This window comes from Anopheles gambiae, chromosome 2, assembly GCF_943734735.2.
Source record: "Anopheles gambiae chromosome 2, idAnoGambNW_F1_1, whole genome shotgun sequence".
NCBI lineage: Eukaryota > Metazoa > Arthropoda > Insecta > Diptera > Culicidae > Anopheles > Anopheles gambiae.
Genome location: NC_064601.1, coordinates 78,779,385 through 78,796,202, shown reverse-complemented (window position 1 = coordinate 78,796,202; position 16,818 = coordinate 78,779,385). Strand labels below are relative to the sequence as shown.

The window sequence follows — 16,818 nt, the reverse complement described above, 5'->3', positions numbered from 1 at the left end:
TCCATACATGTTATGTCTCTTCAAGAAGAATATCTTCCTAAGGCGAATATTCTTGAAGTTGCAAATGTAATTGGCGACAGCCTAAATTTTCTACTATGAATGTTGAAAGACAGTTCACATAAATATTGGTCCAATGATGCCAGGTTTTTCTTGAGATTTTTTGGATACTTCATAGCAACACCTTCATTAGTTTTCCTCAACATGGAAATCTCTTTAAGGCTGAAATTACACGAACCGAGATCGTTGTGGTACCGTGAAATTCGCGCATTGTTTATAACAGTTATACAACAGTTGGGCTGTCAAATCTTCCGCGCCTCCAATGGCGTCTGCTGATTCGCAGAGATACTAAACTTCGTTATTCCTGAGATTTTCACGAACCGCTTATTTTTAGATCCGCGAATTCGCTTTATCTGGTGTCGAGATACGAATATTGTATTTTATTTTGCATAAACTATGTGAAATAAATAATTGTATTCGCAAATTAATTTAAAAAAAATCATCTTGTCATATTCATTCATTCACTAGAACTCGAATGGGTCCGCGATCCGCGATTACCTCGCCTTTCTGTCAGATTTTATAACAAAATTGACAGCACAAGTCATACACGATTTTCACGGTATCGCGAAATTTTTGTATTTATTTAATATTGTTGTTAGTTGTAGTATTTGCGTATGTTGTGCTAGTAGTGCTATGTGCGTAGTGGTAGCAGCTATGTTTTTTTTTTATTCGGCGTATAATTAGGTTCAAATGTTACTTAAGTTATTTATTTATTTATTTACGTTGATATCTCATCTCGTTCCAATTACATAATGAAAAAAAAAAACAATATAAATATTGTGCGAATGTTTCAAATCAGCATTTTTTGTTTTCACTCAATACTTACATCTTCCAATTATATTACCGAACACCGTCTTCCTGCATGAACATCGAAGGGTTACCTTGCACCTCCACCGTTCGTGTGTTGTTGGCCACCTTTGTAGGTCAGTCGGGTCTGCTAGCATCATCTTTTCTGGCTCATCAAGTGATCGTAACCGTGTCGCGCCGTGTCGTGCTTTTTCTTTCACCCATATCTGTTCTCTTCGCTTTCGCTTTAAGCCATTTCCTTTCCGAAATCAACTCCGATCCAAGCGGGATAAGCAGCGCAAATGCAAGAGCAACAACGTGATTTTGGTGCATGTTATAGCTAGTTACATAATGGTGCAGCCATTTTCCTCTTCTTACCAGCCCCAGCTTACGATTACGTTGCATTTACACGCCATTATTTGTTGTTTCTCTTTGACCTTGATTTGGTCAGGTCTTTGGTTGCGCAGCGCCGTTGGATATATGCGGACTGCACCAAGTAGAACCATCAGCAGATCACAGTCGATCTTTATACAGTAACAATTCTATGCTTTTATTCTTTTAAAAAAATACTCAAAAATGCTTTATGTAAACAAAAGCAACTGGAGCGTATAGTTTATGCATGAAATAAAAATATGTCTTAAGGCACTAAATATGAAATCTTTTAAAGCTTTAGAACACAGAAAAGATAGAACAAGAAGACTTTGTAAATACAGATCACAAAATGTCATCATGCTTTAGCAACATGTAATAAATCTGTACTACATAGTATTTTAGTTTTTTGTGTTTGTTTATCATTTTTATTGGTATTTTTCAGAAAAAAACTAATCTTTATTTCTATTTCAATAGTAATAATAGTAAATTAAATTATGTTTTATATAATGACACATGCTTCATATGTTCCTTTTCTCTACACCACCCACTAGCAAGCGCGATCTTCCTCCCTCCACACTATCTTTCTGTTGTTAATGCTGCTTATTATTTTTAGCATCAGAATATCCTATTTTCCTGTTTCCATTCTGTTGGAAGGGTGCATTGTCGAGAGTGCATCATGCCACACGAATAGCAGTTGCAATATCGGAGGGGTCTTATTAGTCGAAGAAAGAGGAAACGATACGAGTTGGGAAGATTTTCTTTGTGTTATAAATGGGAAGAATTTATGACAATGTTTTTTTTTTCTTGTCGTATTAAAGCATACCTATCGAACAGATTCAAGAGACTCAAAGCAACAAACTTAAACACTCTTTTACCGTCCGTTACAGTGCAGCATGATGCACTCCCGATCAAGCTCCTTTTCTATCTCCTCATGCCCTTCCCGATTGCTCTCTTGCTTTAGCTTTTAACCCACCCTTGTCCAAACTTAAAAACGCTGCCATTCGACACAATCTCGATCGCAAATCTCGATCAGATGAAGAGAAATGAAACACGCACACATACGATACAATATTGCATCAATATTACGTTTACAGCACGCGCGTTCGCAATTTACAGCAGCTCGCTCACTGTCTCTCCTTCCCTCTCTATTTCAGCTGCATTTCGCTCTTTAGCTTTCACCCTTTTTACAACACGGCTTGCTTAGATTGTATGTGTTGCCGTCCTGGTGTAAGTGGGCTTCTTGTTGTGTATCATTTTGATGACTTACTGTTGTGAGACCAGTGCGTTGTTGTGTATCTTAGGCTCTCTTCGTAAGCTGAAGGCTGAAAGAGACCACCTCTTCTGTGTTTGCGGCTTCGCCCTTCCTAATCATATCTGCATAGTCGCTGCCATGGACTTTTTTGTTTCATTTTGATTTCAGGTTCCTGTCTTTAAAACATTTTACACTGCTGTCGCAACAATAGAATCACTCCTCCCGATCGATCGATCAACCTCCGCTGCACCCCTTACCTACCCTTCCCCTTTCGTCGGCAAATGGGACCGAGAGCAGGGTCGGCGGACAGAGGGCAACGGAAACGGAAAACGTGCGTGCCCTTAAATCGCAATACGGATGCCTCTTACATCTTACTAATGGTACTGTGTACTGTACTACTGCTTCTTAGTAATATTTCTAGTTTGTAATAACTTCACAAGTTTATGTATTTTTTCACATTTTTTCATACAATTTTTTAATGTACTTTTTTTTGCTTGCATTTTGCAATATAGTTTGTTTGTTTGTTTGTTTTTTTTTTTGTGTAAGATTTTTTTATACTCTTCACATTAGATTAGAACGCTTTGACAGAAATCTAACACGATCTCAATGTCCTTGCCTTGGTATTTTTGTTTTTGTTTGTTTTGTATGTTTGTAGTCATACGTATTTATCTTTCGCATAGATTTATCCACATTCATTTAAAGGTATTAGGTAGAAGAGGGTTTGTTTATTTTGTTTGTTGTTTTTTTTTTAGTTTTGCTTGCAACGAATCCTTTTACCACCGAATATTGTAGATGGTTGGGAATCGTTTACACCTTTTCAGTTTGTTCTGTTTGATCTTCGCTATTCATTCATTAGACATTTGCTTACGCCGTCCTTTCAAGTTGCTTTGCAAGCTGTCAACACCCGGTTCTTCTTTTCTGCGTGTGGAGCGTGTATGTGTGTATTTTCCAGTAATCTGCCTTCTGTTTTGAATGCTCGTTTAGTGTTAGGTGTGGAATTTTGCTGCTCACAAGAGCTTTACGTCTATTGCAGTTTAAAAAGTGTTCATGCGGGGGGAACTTTTCTGTGTTTTGCAAAGAGTCTCTCTCTCTCTCTCTTGCTACATTTTCCAGCCGAACCCCCGTACATCGGTCTTACTGATTAGAGTGTTTCGTGAACAGTATTAGTAGCAATCGAAGTTACAAACTAAAGAACCAAAGGAATGCAAAAAATGTGTTGTGTGTGTTTTGTCTGATCCCGCTGTCTCCATTTCTTCAGCTCAGTGTGTTTGTATGTATGTGTGTTCGTTTTCTTTAATATTCCGTTTCATGTCACTGAGCTCCTGCTGTCTTCCTTCGCATTTTATCGGAGTTGCCCTCCCGTTGGTTGCCTTCTTTCCGCGCACTTGACATGATATCGCTAACCCAACCCGGTAGGATAGAACTCAAAACATAAGGTGTTGTCCTAATACGAATTATCAATTTCTCTTCAGGATTTTACAATCAGTCGTTAATCCGATAACCACGATCACCGGGTGTGTGTATGTGTGAGTGAGTGTTGCATCAACTCTCCGTTGTAGGATGGCAATAATGATGTACAAAATCATTATTGTGTCCCCAGAAGCTGTTACTCTGGGTTTCCGCAAGGACCAATCCGGAGACGACCCAGGATCTCCTATGCGGAGTGCAAAAAGCACGATAGTGTGTTTTGAGTCAGTAATTTAGATTGAAGTTCGTGGCTTTTTTGGTTGTTTTTTGCGCTTCTGCGCGGATCGTTGCACCGTGTTTCGGGGTTACCGGTTCCAGTTTCACGTTGGTTTTAATTCATATCGAATGAAGGTGAAAAAAAGGTACAGAGAGACCAACATGAAACCTCCGTTGACGAAAAAAAAAACTACCACTCTAAAGAGAGTGAGAGTTATTCGAATGGAACAACATAGCTTGTATGGTTTGTTCTCTGAACGTTTGTGGTAGATTATTCGCTTTAACCTAATAAATTAATCAACATAGTATCATAAACTAAGCAAAACAAACATAGAATTGCGGTAATAATAGTTGTCTACCGATCAGGTCGATTGTCGTGCTGGCGGGCGTTTTGTGTTCTTAGTTTGCGTCTCTCTCTCTCTCTCTCTCTCTCTCTCTCTCTCTCTCTCTCTCTCTCTCCCGCTCGCACCTTCTCGACAACCAATGGACGTAACAAGGTGTTGATAAGAATACGGCCCCTGCTTGCCTGCTTGCCGCTAGCAACATTCGTAAGCTTTCGAATAGCGATGGATTTGAGAGTTGGAAGTTAGTGTTGAAGTTTAAAAGTGTATGTCCTTTTTGTAGTGTGTATTGTCGTCGGTCTACTACTAGTTTGTCCGTCGTCTTCTGGTTTCCCGATTCCAGTCGTCAAGGAGCTTTCAGAGAGGCTCGTGCGGTCCCTAACTGTTGGCAAGACATCGATTTATTCTAACACGCCTCTCGTAACGCGATAGAGCTTGGATAAATCGTTTAATGCATAGTAGTCATTGTATGGTTGTTTTTTTTAATTAACACTATTTATGATGAACTTTTTTTGTGTTGTTTTCTTTGTTGAGACTTTACTATTTTTTTCTGTTGTTTTTATGTCTGTTGCTCTAGTTTTATATGTTTTTGTATTTGTATGTCTTGTTTTTCATTACTTAATTGTTGTTTACAAGGTTTCCTTGTTTTCTGTTGTTGTTTTTTGCTTGCTCTCTGTAGTTTTAATTGCTGTTACCGTAGCGTTATAGTTTTGTATGTTGTAACATTCATTTTTTTAACTCTTACTTTTTGCTTCCTATCTCGACATGGCGCTATTGGAAAGTTTGATGTGAGTTTTGCTGCTCGCTTCGTGTAACTGGCACGGCAGCAACACGCACTTCATGTTCAATCGTACTCCGGGCTAATAGTATACGCATACCACTGTACTGTTTTCTTCTGCTCTTTACCTACACAAACACACATACACAGCAAATCTTTAACTCTCTTGTTGATGTTTTCGGACCCTTTTTTCGTGAACCGAATGTGCCAACATTTCAACATGTTAAGTAAAATACGTACATTTACCAGCATTTTTTTTTTGCAACACTTCTGAAATCTCGTTTCAATCTGCTGATGTGTTCATCCCCTCTTTCTAACACCCATACAGCACACTCCCATCCCGTCCCTTCATTGTCTCTCTAGCGCTCAGCCCCCCCACACAGGAGAGGGGGAGCGGGGAGCGGGAAGTCACGAGCCACATCAGTCAATTAACATTTGGACAAATATTTAGTTTAAAAGCATATATGCATTAACAATGAGTGTCGTGTGTGTTCCTCCTATCGCCGATGTTATCACCTACAACATCCCAACAGTCTATCGGGTTTCTTGCGTTTACAATAGTGCCTTTTTTGTTTTTTTTTTGTTTGTTTGTATCTTGATCTCCTTCCATTTTTTAGCAGCAGCATCGTGCTTCGCGCATCTTCCGTGAACGTTTCTCGTGTCGCAGTTGTATTATTAATGCTTATCTTCTGCGTTTTTAAACCACTCCTTTTCTTATCCGTCCACTTCCGCTTTCGATTCATGTCTACCGAACGACCACGAAACTCCTTCTTTCCCGCAGAAACGCTCACACTACTTAGCCAGAATTTCACTCTCGTTTTCCGTTCAACATTCGTTACGCATTGCTGGTATCTATAGCATCTTAAAAACAAATTGTGAGGAGGAATAAACACAGCCATGTCTCAGTAATTAGATTTTTTTGTTTTGTTTCTCATCCTGATGTTCTTCTTCTACATTTTTCTTCTTTTACTTCTTCTTGCTTTTCTTCTTACTCATCATCTGTTACTTTTATTATCTCTCTTATGACATCTCATCTTCTCTTCTTCTGCTTCTTCTGCTTCTTATTCATCTTCCTTTTCTCCATTTCCTCGTTTCTCATATGTTCTTTCGCCAACTTTGCATAACAACTTTTTCACATTTCACCGTTCATTTTTTAAGCTTCTCTGTTTCACCATCTACACCATTTTTGCTACACCATCCCATGTACATCTCCATCCACAGCTACCCACCCCACGTTCCCTCTATGTCCCGGTAGAAGAGGGAAGGTTGCTAGACGCTCCGGTAAATAAATGAAGCCTAGCGCTTCCTCAACAAACATGCAATCCAAAATATATGTATATCTATGGAGCTGTAGTTTTCTGTCACTCGTGTTGGCGACTGTGCTCAGTTTTTCTTATCCTTCCCGAATCCCCGATAGTTCCAACATCCACAACAACCACGGAAGCGCTAAAAGGTCGAACGACTCCTTTCTCTAAGTGACGCTTTTCCCATAGACGCTGTAACGCTTCGGCAAACCGTTTGTGAGATCCTGTGGCCTTCGCATTTCGTACATTTTGTAGTTTTTGTTGTTGTTGTTGTTGTATTAATTACAACAGCTTTACTCTGCCTCGCCGATAAGGAGAGAAAGAGTAGGATGAAACATATCCAAAATTGAGCGAACACTCACCCAGACCAGTCATACATCATAGTGTCCATCAATCGCACACTTGAATGCATTCACCACGTGATGCATTGGGGTTTTTTTGTTCTTACGTAAACAGCAGTCTTCAGTACGTGATTTCTTTACAATTATTTACAGCATCATTTGCCGGTTGTGGTGCTGGACACTTGTTTTGTTCGCCATCAGCCGGCGGGATCAGTTAAAAGTGGTAACATTTGCCCCCGTATGCTTCAGCGATCGGTAATGCAAGACGGGCGGATAAAACGGTCTCTGATAAGTACATGCACAGATCTATGCGCTGGTGTGGGTTTTTGTTTGGTAGCTTGGCTCTGTAGTAATTTTTAATTACACATAAAATGGAGTACGATTTATCGCGAATGGTTAGCTATGGGTGCGTTACGTCCCGTACGGAAATATTCTCTGCTTTCACTGCATACTTCAAAGTCCGAAAACAATGGCACGATATTCCATACACCAAGCAGAGATCGCAATGATCTTCACCAATCGCCCCACGGGTAAGTTGGTGGGGGTCGATGACAGCAAACGTCACAACATACATGTTTAAAGAAAAGACTAGCACACCGGAAATAGCCATGTATACGCACACACTCACACACAAACATGAACAAACACCATCGAAGTTACATCGAAATGAACACGTTCCCGCGCAATGAGCCTGTGGGATGAATTGCTTGTTATCGTTAAGTGGTTTGCCCGGTTCGATTGTGCCGCGTTCGCGCGGTGTACAAACAGACGCACAAATATCCTCCCGCACCCTTCCCAAATCACAGTGTCCGATTACGCCCTTCCTTCTTCTGCCTTACCTAACACGTTTCTCCGCACGATCCGCACAAGAATAGAAAGTGGGGAAACCCCTTAAAACACACACACAAAGTAAGGATACTTTGGACAATGACGTAAACAGGTGCGATAGTTCAGCGATCTGTTCAGCGGTCACCATGTACAAACTGGTATGTTTAGCAAAAAAAACAGCACTCGAGCACTCGAATGATAGTCACAGGTCCACATGAGATATCGAGTGTTGAAATGAGCATAACAAACTGAAGATGCCACAAGAACAGATGACAGTGCACCATTTCTACAAACAAAACCAATCGATAGCAACAATCTCGGGACTTGTGTGCGCTAATTTCGTTCATTTTTGAGATACTCTAATTATTTTGTTTTTGTTTTAGCTTCTTATGGTGGTGGTGCGCGTTTTTCATAAAATACTTCAAATTTATATTTCCGCTTATTTTGTTTGTAACGTACAGATATTTCAAATTCGTAGGCTACGCAATATAATTCCCATTCCTGTTTCTTGTACTACTAGTTTGTTTGTTGTGTGTTGTTGTTTTTTTTATCTACCGCTTCGCTAACTTTTACTTCACCGCACATGCCAATGCATGATTCGCTTCGCGTTGGTGGTTTGTTCAAAGTCTACATCTTGTTCCTGTTTTTGTCGTCCCCCGCTTTTACCTTCGATATTATGCTTTTTTTTTAATTTTGTTTGATAGTTGCATAGTATTAAAAATTCGATCGCCATATTGTTTTGTGTTTGCTTGTCCGTCGGTTTGCGTCTTATCAATTAAACGCTACGCACTAGGGTCGTGGCGCAAAACGGTGGCGCCCAAGACGCAGTTGCAGTACTGCAAGCACGCATTGTGAATCGTTATTGCGAACGTGACCATCTGTATAGTGCCCTCGAGACAGGACAGAGCTCGACTATCAGAGAAGGTTAAAAATCGTTCGGAAGATTCCCTACCATTTTTCATCCGCTTCTACTCACAAACATCCAAAACTGTGGCTGTTTTGCATACGTTTTTTGGCATGCGTTGCTATCTCTGTTTTCCGCATTCTTCTTCGTTTTAGTCACAGCCTCGTAGGACTCCGCTTACTGATGTATTGAATGATCATCGCTCGGAACCATCCTCTAGCAGAAGTTCTGGTTGACAGGGATAGTAGTAGTAGCAGTGATCGCCGGGGACAGCGTACACGTACGATGGGTGCGATGACGGCGACGACGACGACAACGATGCCGTTGGTGAGGCTGGTGACAGAGACGATGACTGCAAATCCACCGGAACAATCGAAAGGGTGGCGGTTGTGATGGGCTGTTGCTGCTGTCTGCCGGATCCTCGTGCCGCATCACTTGCTAGGCAAGCCGGCGATGAGAAGTAGGGCGCCGAAAGGCGACTCCCGAGCGTGCAGCCGGCGGTGAAAGGACATTCCTGTGTGATCGTTGCGCTTGTTGAGGGTGAAACTAGCAGCGCTGGGGACTGCGATGGACCGGTAAGATAGGATGATGATGATAACGATGATGATGATGTTGGTGGTGGTGGTGGTGGTGGTGGTGGTGTGGATGGTGATGTTTCGACGGTTAATTCCGGCGATAGGTCGGTGCCTGCAATGCTGATGATGCTACTACTGTGGCCTGCCACCGCCGGCAGCGGGCTCACTAATCACGTCGTTATCCAGCTGTTACACGTGCACTGGGTGTAGGGAATGAGCGGAGCGTAGTAGATACCGTTCGCATACAGCAGGCCCGGTTGCGGTGCCAGCGCGATGGCCTGGGTCTGGGCGATCGCAGTCGTCTGTTGTTGCGTCTGTGGCTGCTGCGACTGCTGAGACTGTTGTACTTGCTGTGCCGACGTCGCACACTGTGGAGATGTCTGCTGCGATTGCTGCTGCTGTGTTTGCGCCTGGTGCTGATGGTGGTTGGGCGAATGGGCCATCAGTGTGGGCGACTGGGGGGAGAGCTGCTGCGGAGACAGCGACAGATGGGACATTTGCGTCTGCAGCTGCAGCGTGGTGTGCTGTTGCTGCTGCTGCTGTTGCTGCTGAGTGAGGGTGGCCGATGACTGTTGTTGCTGCTGTTGCTGCTGATGCTGCTGCTGCTGATCGCGGTAAAAGATCTCCATGGCAAGGGAATCGATCAGCATGAGCGTCTGGCGGCGCTCGTGTCCCATCAGACATACGGTCGACTGCTCGACGACCTCGAATAAATGCATCAGGTACTGGTGCTGCAGGTGCTCCTCGCCCTCGTCGAAGAAGTGGTTCTTCAAGTACGACTCCAGCTTGCTGCGCTGCTGGCCAATGTCCGGGAAGTCGATGAAGAACCGCGAGCACATGTACCGCTCGAGCGTCTTGATGCGCTGCGGGTCCACCGGGACGTAGTTGCGCACCAGCAGGTTACAGTACTTGAGCAGCCCGCCGCCACGGATCTCCTCCGGCTGGCGCGTCGAGATCAGCTTCTTCTGCAGATGGTACAGCGCCTCCTGGAAGTCGCCGTACACCGACTCGCCCACCACCGTCGGGTAGAAGTTTTCCGTGATCATCGGCATCTCGGCACAGTCGTAGAACAGCAGCAGCGAGTCGAGGACGATCTGGAATGAGTCGACGCTGAACTCGAACTGCCGGCGCATCGTGTCGACAAACTTCAGCTCCACGTTCTTGTGGCCGGGCGAGTTGCCGAGCGAGATGAGACTCCAGCGGTCGCCATCACTGTTCACCTTCACCATCTTGCCGACGTACGCCTCCTTCAGCGAGCACTGCGTGATCTTGCGCTTGACGACGCCCTCCGGCATCAGGTCGAGCAGCGAGGACAGCACGGCCGACTTGACGCGATCGTAGCTCCGGCTGGTGCTGAAGTCGACGGCGAAAATCAGATCGAGATCGTTGTATGGCTGCGGCTCGGACGCCAACACATGACTAGCTGCGCCACCGTTCAGACGGATGTCCTTTACCGTCATGCCGGCACCGCCGGCGACGACGTCCGCCTCGAGCTTCTCGCGCACAATGTTGACCAGATCCTTCAGCTTCACCTCGAGCGTCGGGAAGTTGCCGCGGCCGTGTATCGACACCGGCTCGTTCATGACGTCGTTCAGCTTCATCACCTGCTCGAACGACAGCACCGCTAACCGCTGGGCCGTGATGTCTAGATGCTCGTAGGAGGCGCCCGTCTCCGAACCGGCCGACGAGATACAGGACGAGGACGACGAAGCGGACGACGAGGACGAGCCGGACGAGGCCGCCGACAGGGAGGCGGCCGTGGACGATGCGGACGAGTAGGCCGACGAGATGGAGCTGTTCGAGCGGGGCGACGGTGGCGGCGACACGGAGCCACCCTCCGAGTGCGCGTAGCTCATCGTGGCGTAGTTGAACGAAGCCACCGGGTAGGCGTGTGCATTGGTGTAGATCGTCGTCGTTGGTCCGGCGGCACCGCCGTGGCGGCCAGTGGTGCCATTCGTGCAGCTGTTGCCGTAACTGTTCTGCTGCGTCTGTACATGATAGCTGTCCATGATCCGTTGGGAGTAAGAGTCGGGAACTTTTAAAGTTCCGCACTGCAAACGAAAGAACGAAGCGAGAGAAGGAAATTAATGAATGTCTAGCTGTGGAATGATCAGTTAAAAGTCATCGAAAAAGCACCAGAAGCTCATTCAAAAGCTATTTAAACACGATTCGCTTCTCAAAACACATAAAAATCCCAAAAAAAAAATTCACTCCATAAATTGCGTCACATTATCGATAGGGCGAAAAACCAAGTCATCTGGAGTTAGGTGTAACCACACTTAGCAGCAGAGGCAGCAGCACGTTGTTATAACGGAAGAAAAATGCCACTGGCATGTATTTATCGTGTCTCAATTAACTCACTAAACGAATCTCTGTGTTACATTGCGTCGAATCGCTCAAGCAGCAACGGAGGGAGGACCCAACAGCATGCTAGAACATTGCAGCGCTCCACACAAACAAACAAAGTGTATTCCGTTGAAGCCATAGTGCACCGATTTAGTGACAAATGTTACTGGTCACAGACACGTCACTAATAGGCCGCGATCATATATGAGCCGCACACGAACACACACCTAACTACTTTATCGGTCGGTTCCTTCCGGTAATTTCGTAGGCATGACGTCCGCAAGACACGTTTAGCACACGTCCCGGCGGGAGGGACGTCAGATCGTGGAAACACACACGCCGCTACTAAGCAGGCACAACACAGCACACTCTACACACACGTCGCTTATCATTTGCCCTTTGCTACCGGTAAACAACGGGGCAAAAGGAAGCTTGTGTGCGCCAACCAGGCTTTGTAATTCAATTGGTTGCTCTGTGACATAAGGGAAGAGGGGAGTCCGTGCGTCCAAAGTAACCCTTTTCATTCATTTGCTTATGCTTAGTTACACACTTACACATAGACGGTTTTTATCGACGTCACTAGGAGACCATATGGTCCATTCTTTCAAATTTCATCCCCTATTACCTACTAATTCCCCTACTCATCCGTCGTCGTCACTGCCTGTCTCCTTCGCAACTCTTCACATTCAATTACACACACTACGCGCAATTGTTCACCCTCTTCCCTTTGGGAGGCATTTTTTGCGGCTTTTGCATCTACAGTCCCCCACGAACCAAACACCACAAATGGAGGGAATTTTTCAAACTATGCACTAAAAAGCAATGGTTATACCTGCACGGATGTGGGTGATCGACACAATTTCGACCGGTCACCGCGGTGACACTTCCTCCCGCTGGCTGGCTAAACTGATCAGTATCGACACGTGAATTGGTTCCGGTCGCGTTGCACGTCACACCACACACACACACACTCTTTCTCTCTCTCTCTCCACGTGTTTGGGAACGCAAAACCAAACTGTTCAGAACGTGCAAAAGTGCTTCTTCACTGCCGGTTTTAGTTGCACTAATCAAATACACCAAAACAACGGGAACGGAACTGCACTTCTTCTTAAACGAAAAAAAAAACATTCCAGAGACACACGCAACTCTCGGCTGAACTCTAATCTCGCTTGTCACACCGCACCATAAGTGTGATCTGGTGTTACGTACCAAACGGTCTATCGTCCGCGGCGATGAGAATTCGTGAAACGCACCACCTCACGCTGTCGTTCGAAACGACACTGAGCAGTGCGCTCCTAGTCGCGGTTCGCGTCGGCGGTCGGTCGGTCGGCACATTGCATTTTGAAAAAGCCTACGGAAAAAAGGGAAAGGAACCGCACATGGAAGCAGGCAGGCGGAGGAACGCTGGGGGCCGACCCTTCTGCTACCGTTGTCCACACTGTGCGCTCTCGACAAGAATGTAGAGTCACAGTGTGCCTCAAACAAACAGCGCGAGAGAGAGAGCGAGAGTGGGAAAGATAATGAGAGAGATACACAGTGAGCAAAGAGCTCGGCGGCACTTGTAAACCGTTTCCCCGTCCTCCCCACCCCCACACCACGGTCCCTTGGCCATCCAGCCGTCCCGGGGAATCGGTTCTCTCGCGCCCGGCAGCGACCTTTTACACATTTTTCGCTCACACATTCAGTGGTGGAACTCGCGCGAGTGATCGCACACCACCACCACACCACACCGACACCCCTAATCGCCAAACCCCCCACTCCCATTGATGGAGACAAAAATCCCCTAAAACGCACCATAGTACCGGAGGGGGGAGATATGGGGGTATGTGTGCTGCACAACAAAACAACGTCGCCACTTGTCGCCTGCCTCCCCAGCGCTTCCCTCGCAGTTCATTTGGGTTCGCTATTCCGCGCGGATCACCCCATTCACCTCCCCCACAAATTGAGGCTCCCACCAACCCCCGAGGCCACTCCCGTCAACCGATAATTGCGTCTCGTGAGCGCACCGTGGCCATCAGAGATCTTGTTTTTTGTTCTGTTTTTCTCCTATTTAGCCAACCGCCCCACCATCACCACACCACCATCGGATTATTGACGCATTGCTGGCTGTTTATTGTGGTGTTGGGGTGCTTCGTGCTGTATTGTTCGTTTATTTTAGGTGGTTTTTGTCTGCTTGTTTTGCTTTTCTCGCAAAAAAAGTACTTATGCTTCATGCAAACATGGCCACATCGTTGGACGCAGTCGTTCCATCTTCACATCCTCACAAGAAAGTAGGTTTTGCATGTTTTGTTTAAAAATTTCTATCAGCTGTATAACCACAACATTTAGGCAGGTAACATTGCGCACTCTTTCCAACACAGCTTGTCATTCTTTGCCTGCCATACACACCACACAAAAAAAAAACCACCGGCAAGTTAGATGCTGCCGTGTGCTAAAACCATGCAATTACTCATCAATTAGACAGTTTCGAACCATAGCGGGGGTTGAAGTTGTTGACGCGTTTCACGCGTTTGCTGTTGCTGTGAGTTTTGGACGACCAGAAACGTGCTAATTTTGCGCTACAGAAATAACCATCCGGTCGCGTTTCATTTCCCACTGCCGAGAAGCGCTCAATTGATTGCTCAATAAGAGCCAAACGTTATCGGTTAAGTAATATACCGAGACAGCCGAGAACAAAACGGTATCAAACGGTCTGTTGTCCGGCTTTACGTTCATAAAATAGGATTTCTGGGGAAAATGTATCGGTTTCAAATATATCGTTCCAAATGTCTGTGTAATACTTCAAGTTTTTAACAAATTGAACGTTTTTCAAGCTAATTTGATGTTGCTACATTGAACCATTTTTAAACAATCTGTATTGGAAGGTCAGCAAGGGACACAGAAAGTGTGCAGATTCTTTCCGAGAATTGCGAACTGTGTGTGTGTCTCTGAGCGTGTGTCTTGTAGCGATGGAAAATAATCACAAATTTATAGATTGGCTGAATTTGTACAGCTTACTCCTCCGCGGTCGCTGTTGTCACAACAACAAAATCTGTATTCTGCGAATGATGCTGTTTAGATAGATGTATTTTGACATATTCTTGCATACACACGCAGTTTTCTATACGGTTGACCGTTAACGAGGTGTTCATTAACAATTCTAATACAAAACTAAATGCATTCAAATATTTCTTTTTATCAAACAATCTGTCCAAAATGTAAAAAATTCCATGTAAATATGTGTAGATGTGCAGAGAGATCACAACACGTGTACAAAAATTCCTTACGTTCCTACTGGATGGGTGATCGAAATGGAGCAATCAACAGCAGAGCCGATCGATTAATCTAATTATTCAAGGGTGCAACAACACGACATCTAGACAGCAGTTGCGCACTATAAAATGCCACCGTCGTAGCTCTATGTGTGTTTTTTTTATTAGGCTCAGATATAAAAAAGAGAGAAGAAGTTAAAAATCGTTCCCCTTGTCTGACATAATATGGGTGTCGATATGCAAAGGTTGACAGCGACGACGACGACGACGACAACGAGGTTCACCTCTGATACCCGCGCACCAGCACTGTCGCGCGCAGTAGTGTTTACGACTTCCATCGGAATTGCATGCAAAACTATGCCGGAGTGGCCCGATCGTAACACACATTACCTGACTAGAATGGTAGCTTCTCACCTCACCCGAATCCCATTCCGTTTGCCGGCTGTGCACATGTTTCTTAGCTGCGCACACAGAGACCCCAGAGGGTGAAACGTCGTCTGACGTTACGGGCTCTGCATACCTACCGGGCCCAACCCCGACAGTAGTGTAGTAGCAAATGCGTGAGTGTGTGTGTGTCCTGGAGGTCGAGTCGTGCGCCAGCCGCTCGCGTATCTGGTGCACCGTCGCCCGGGGGCACTTTTTGCATTTCAATTCGACCTCCAAGTGCAACGGCCTCGATACCCGCATCAATGCGACAGCAAATTCCCAGTCACTCCTCGCGCCAACATACCGGCGGTGACATCCAAATACGAAACAGCACACCCGCGCACAATCCTATGTACAATTCTAATTTCTGCCAGACACTTCTAAAGCGAATGGAGCTCCCCGGGAAAGATCGCCCTGTATCGATTAGCGCCCCAAAACGGATGTACTTATGGGTACAACAGCTCAAGGATCCGAAAGGCAAGAGATCGGTGCGAAGACGGTGTCCGCCAGTTGCACAGCCAAGATCAAGATCTTGGCAACGCACGTCACACGCAGGGCCGCTCCCAAGGGCTTTGCTGCAGAGCGATCGCTAGTAGCATCTCGGAACCACTCTACACGCCATTCGGCGTCTATTTGGATGTTTTTGTTATTGTTGTTGTTGTTCATTTGGTACGTCAAAAACTGCGTGAAGCGTACGTGCACGAATACAAACGGTTTGCCCCGGCTCAAGCGGGGCAAACCTTGAACAGAACGCGGCGGAGCGTTTTTTGAAAACCATTAGGACACCCGAGGCCTCTTTGGAGACGGGTGGTTGTTTTTTTTTTTTTTGGTGACGGTGTGTTTCGATCGTGCGATTAGTTTGTACCTTTGCCGTCTCAGCTTGGTACACCGCACACACTAGGTCAATGTCAGGAGCGAAGGAACAGATCTGCTCTACGGTATTCGCGTAAATGCAACAGAAGGACCCTTCTGTTTGCCGGATCTTGGCGGCATCTTCGCTGATGTTTATTCTTGCCAGCAACGTGCTCCGATCGGAAGTGGAGCACAATAAACGACCCGGATCCGGGTTTGGTGAAGGTTGCGAAGCAGGAAGAATCAAATGGTGTGTGCAAATTAGCAGTAATGTTTTTGGTTTTGGTTGTTTTTGTTGGTTGTGACCAACTTGTAAATTCCTTCACAACTATCGACTAGCCAGCGGCATTTATGTTTGCTTTTCGGGTGTTTCGAACAGGCACGCAAATGAAATCGGCTCACGTGGGCACCGTGTCGGAACCGCTCGAGAAGGAACTAAAGCGAACTCGCTGTGGCGATCAGTTACGCTACGAGTCGATGTGTGGTACAAGTTGCAGCAAACACCAAACACCACACTCCACCACTTCTCCACACAGCTTTGCCGTGCGCTGTGCATGTGTGTTTGTGCCCCTGAGTGAAACGTGACCCGATCGAAAAGAGCCGGATGTTATAATAAGTGGTTTCATCGATCGCATTATTGCATAAGCCCACCAAGAACCAAGCCTCCCGCCGAATGGATATCAAACGGGATCGAGAGCCTGAAACAACGCGATGCAGGGAGA

General features: G+C 45.5%; 1 protein-coding gene across 9 annotated transcripts in view; it reads right to left on the bottom strand.

Moving 5' to 3' along the window:
* Positions 1 to 1,611: 1,611 nt before the first annotated feature.
* Positions 1,612 to 16,818, bottom strand: part of LOC4576246 (terminal nucleotidyltransferase 5C) — a 53,381-nt gene continuing 38,174 nt past the window's right edge. For 7 of the 9 annotated variants that reach the window (XM_061646106.1, XM_061646107.1, XM_061646109.1 and 4 more), the window contains one exon: positions 1,612 to 11,272. In XM_061646106.1, the coding sequence (XP_061502090.1) occupies positions 9,392 to 11,272 (1,881 nt within the window). In that variant the 3' untranslated portion in view covers positions 1,612 to 9,391. The other 2 variants (XM_061646114.1, XM_061646112.1) reach the window with 2 other exon arrangements.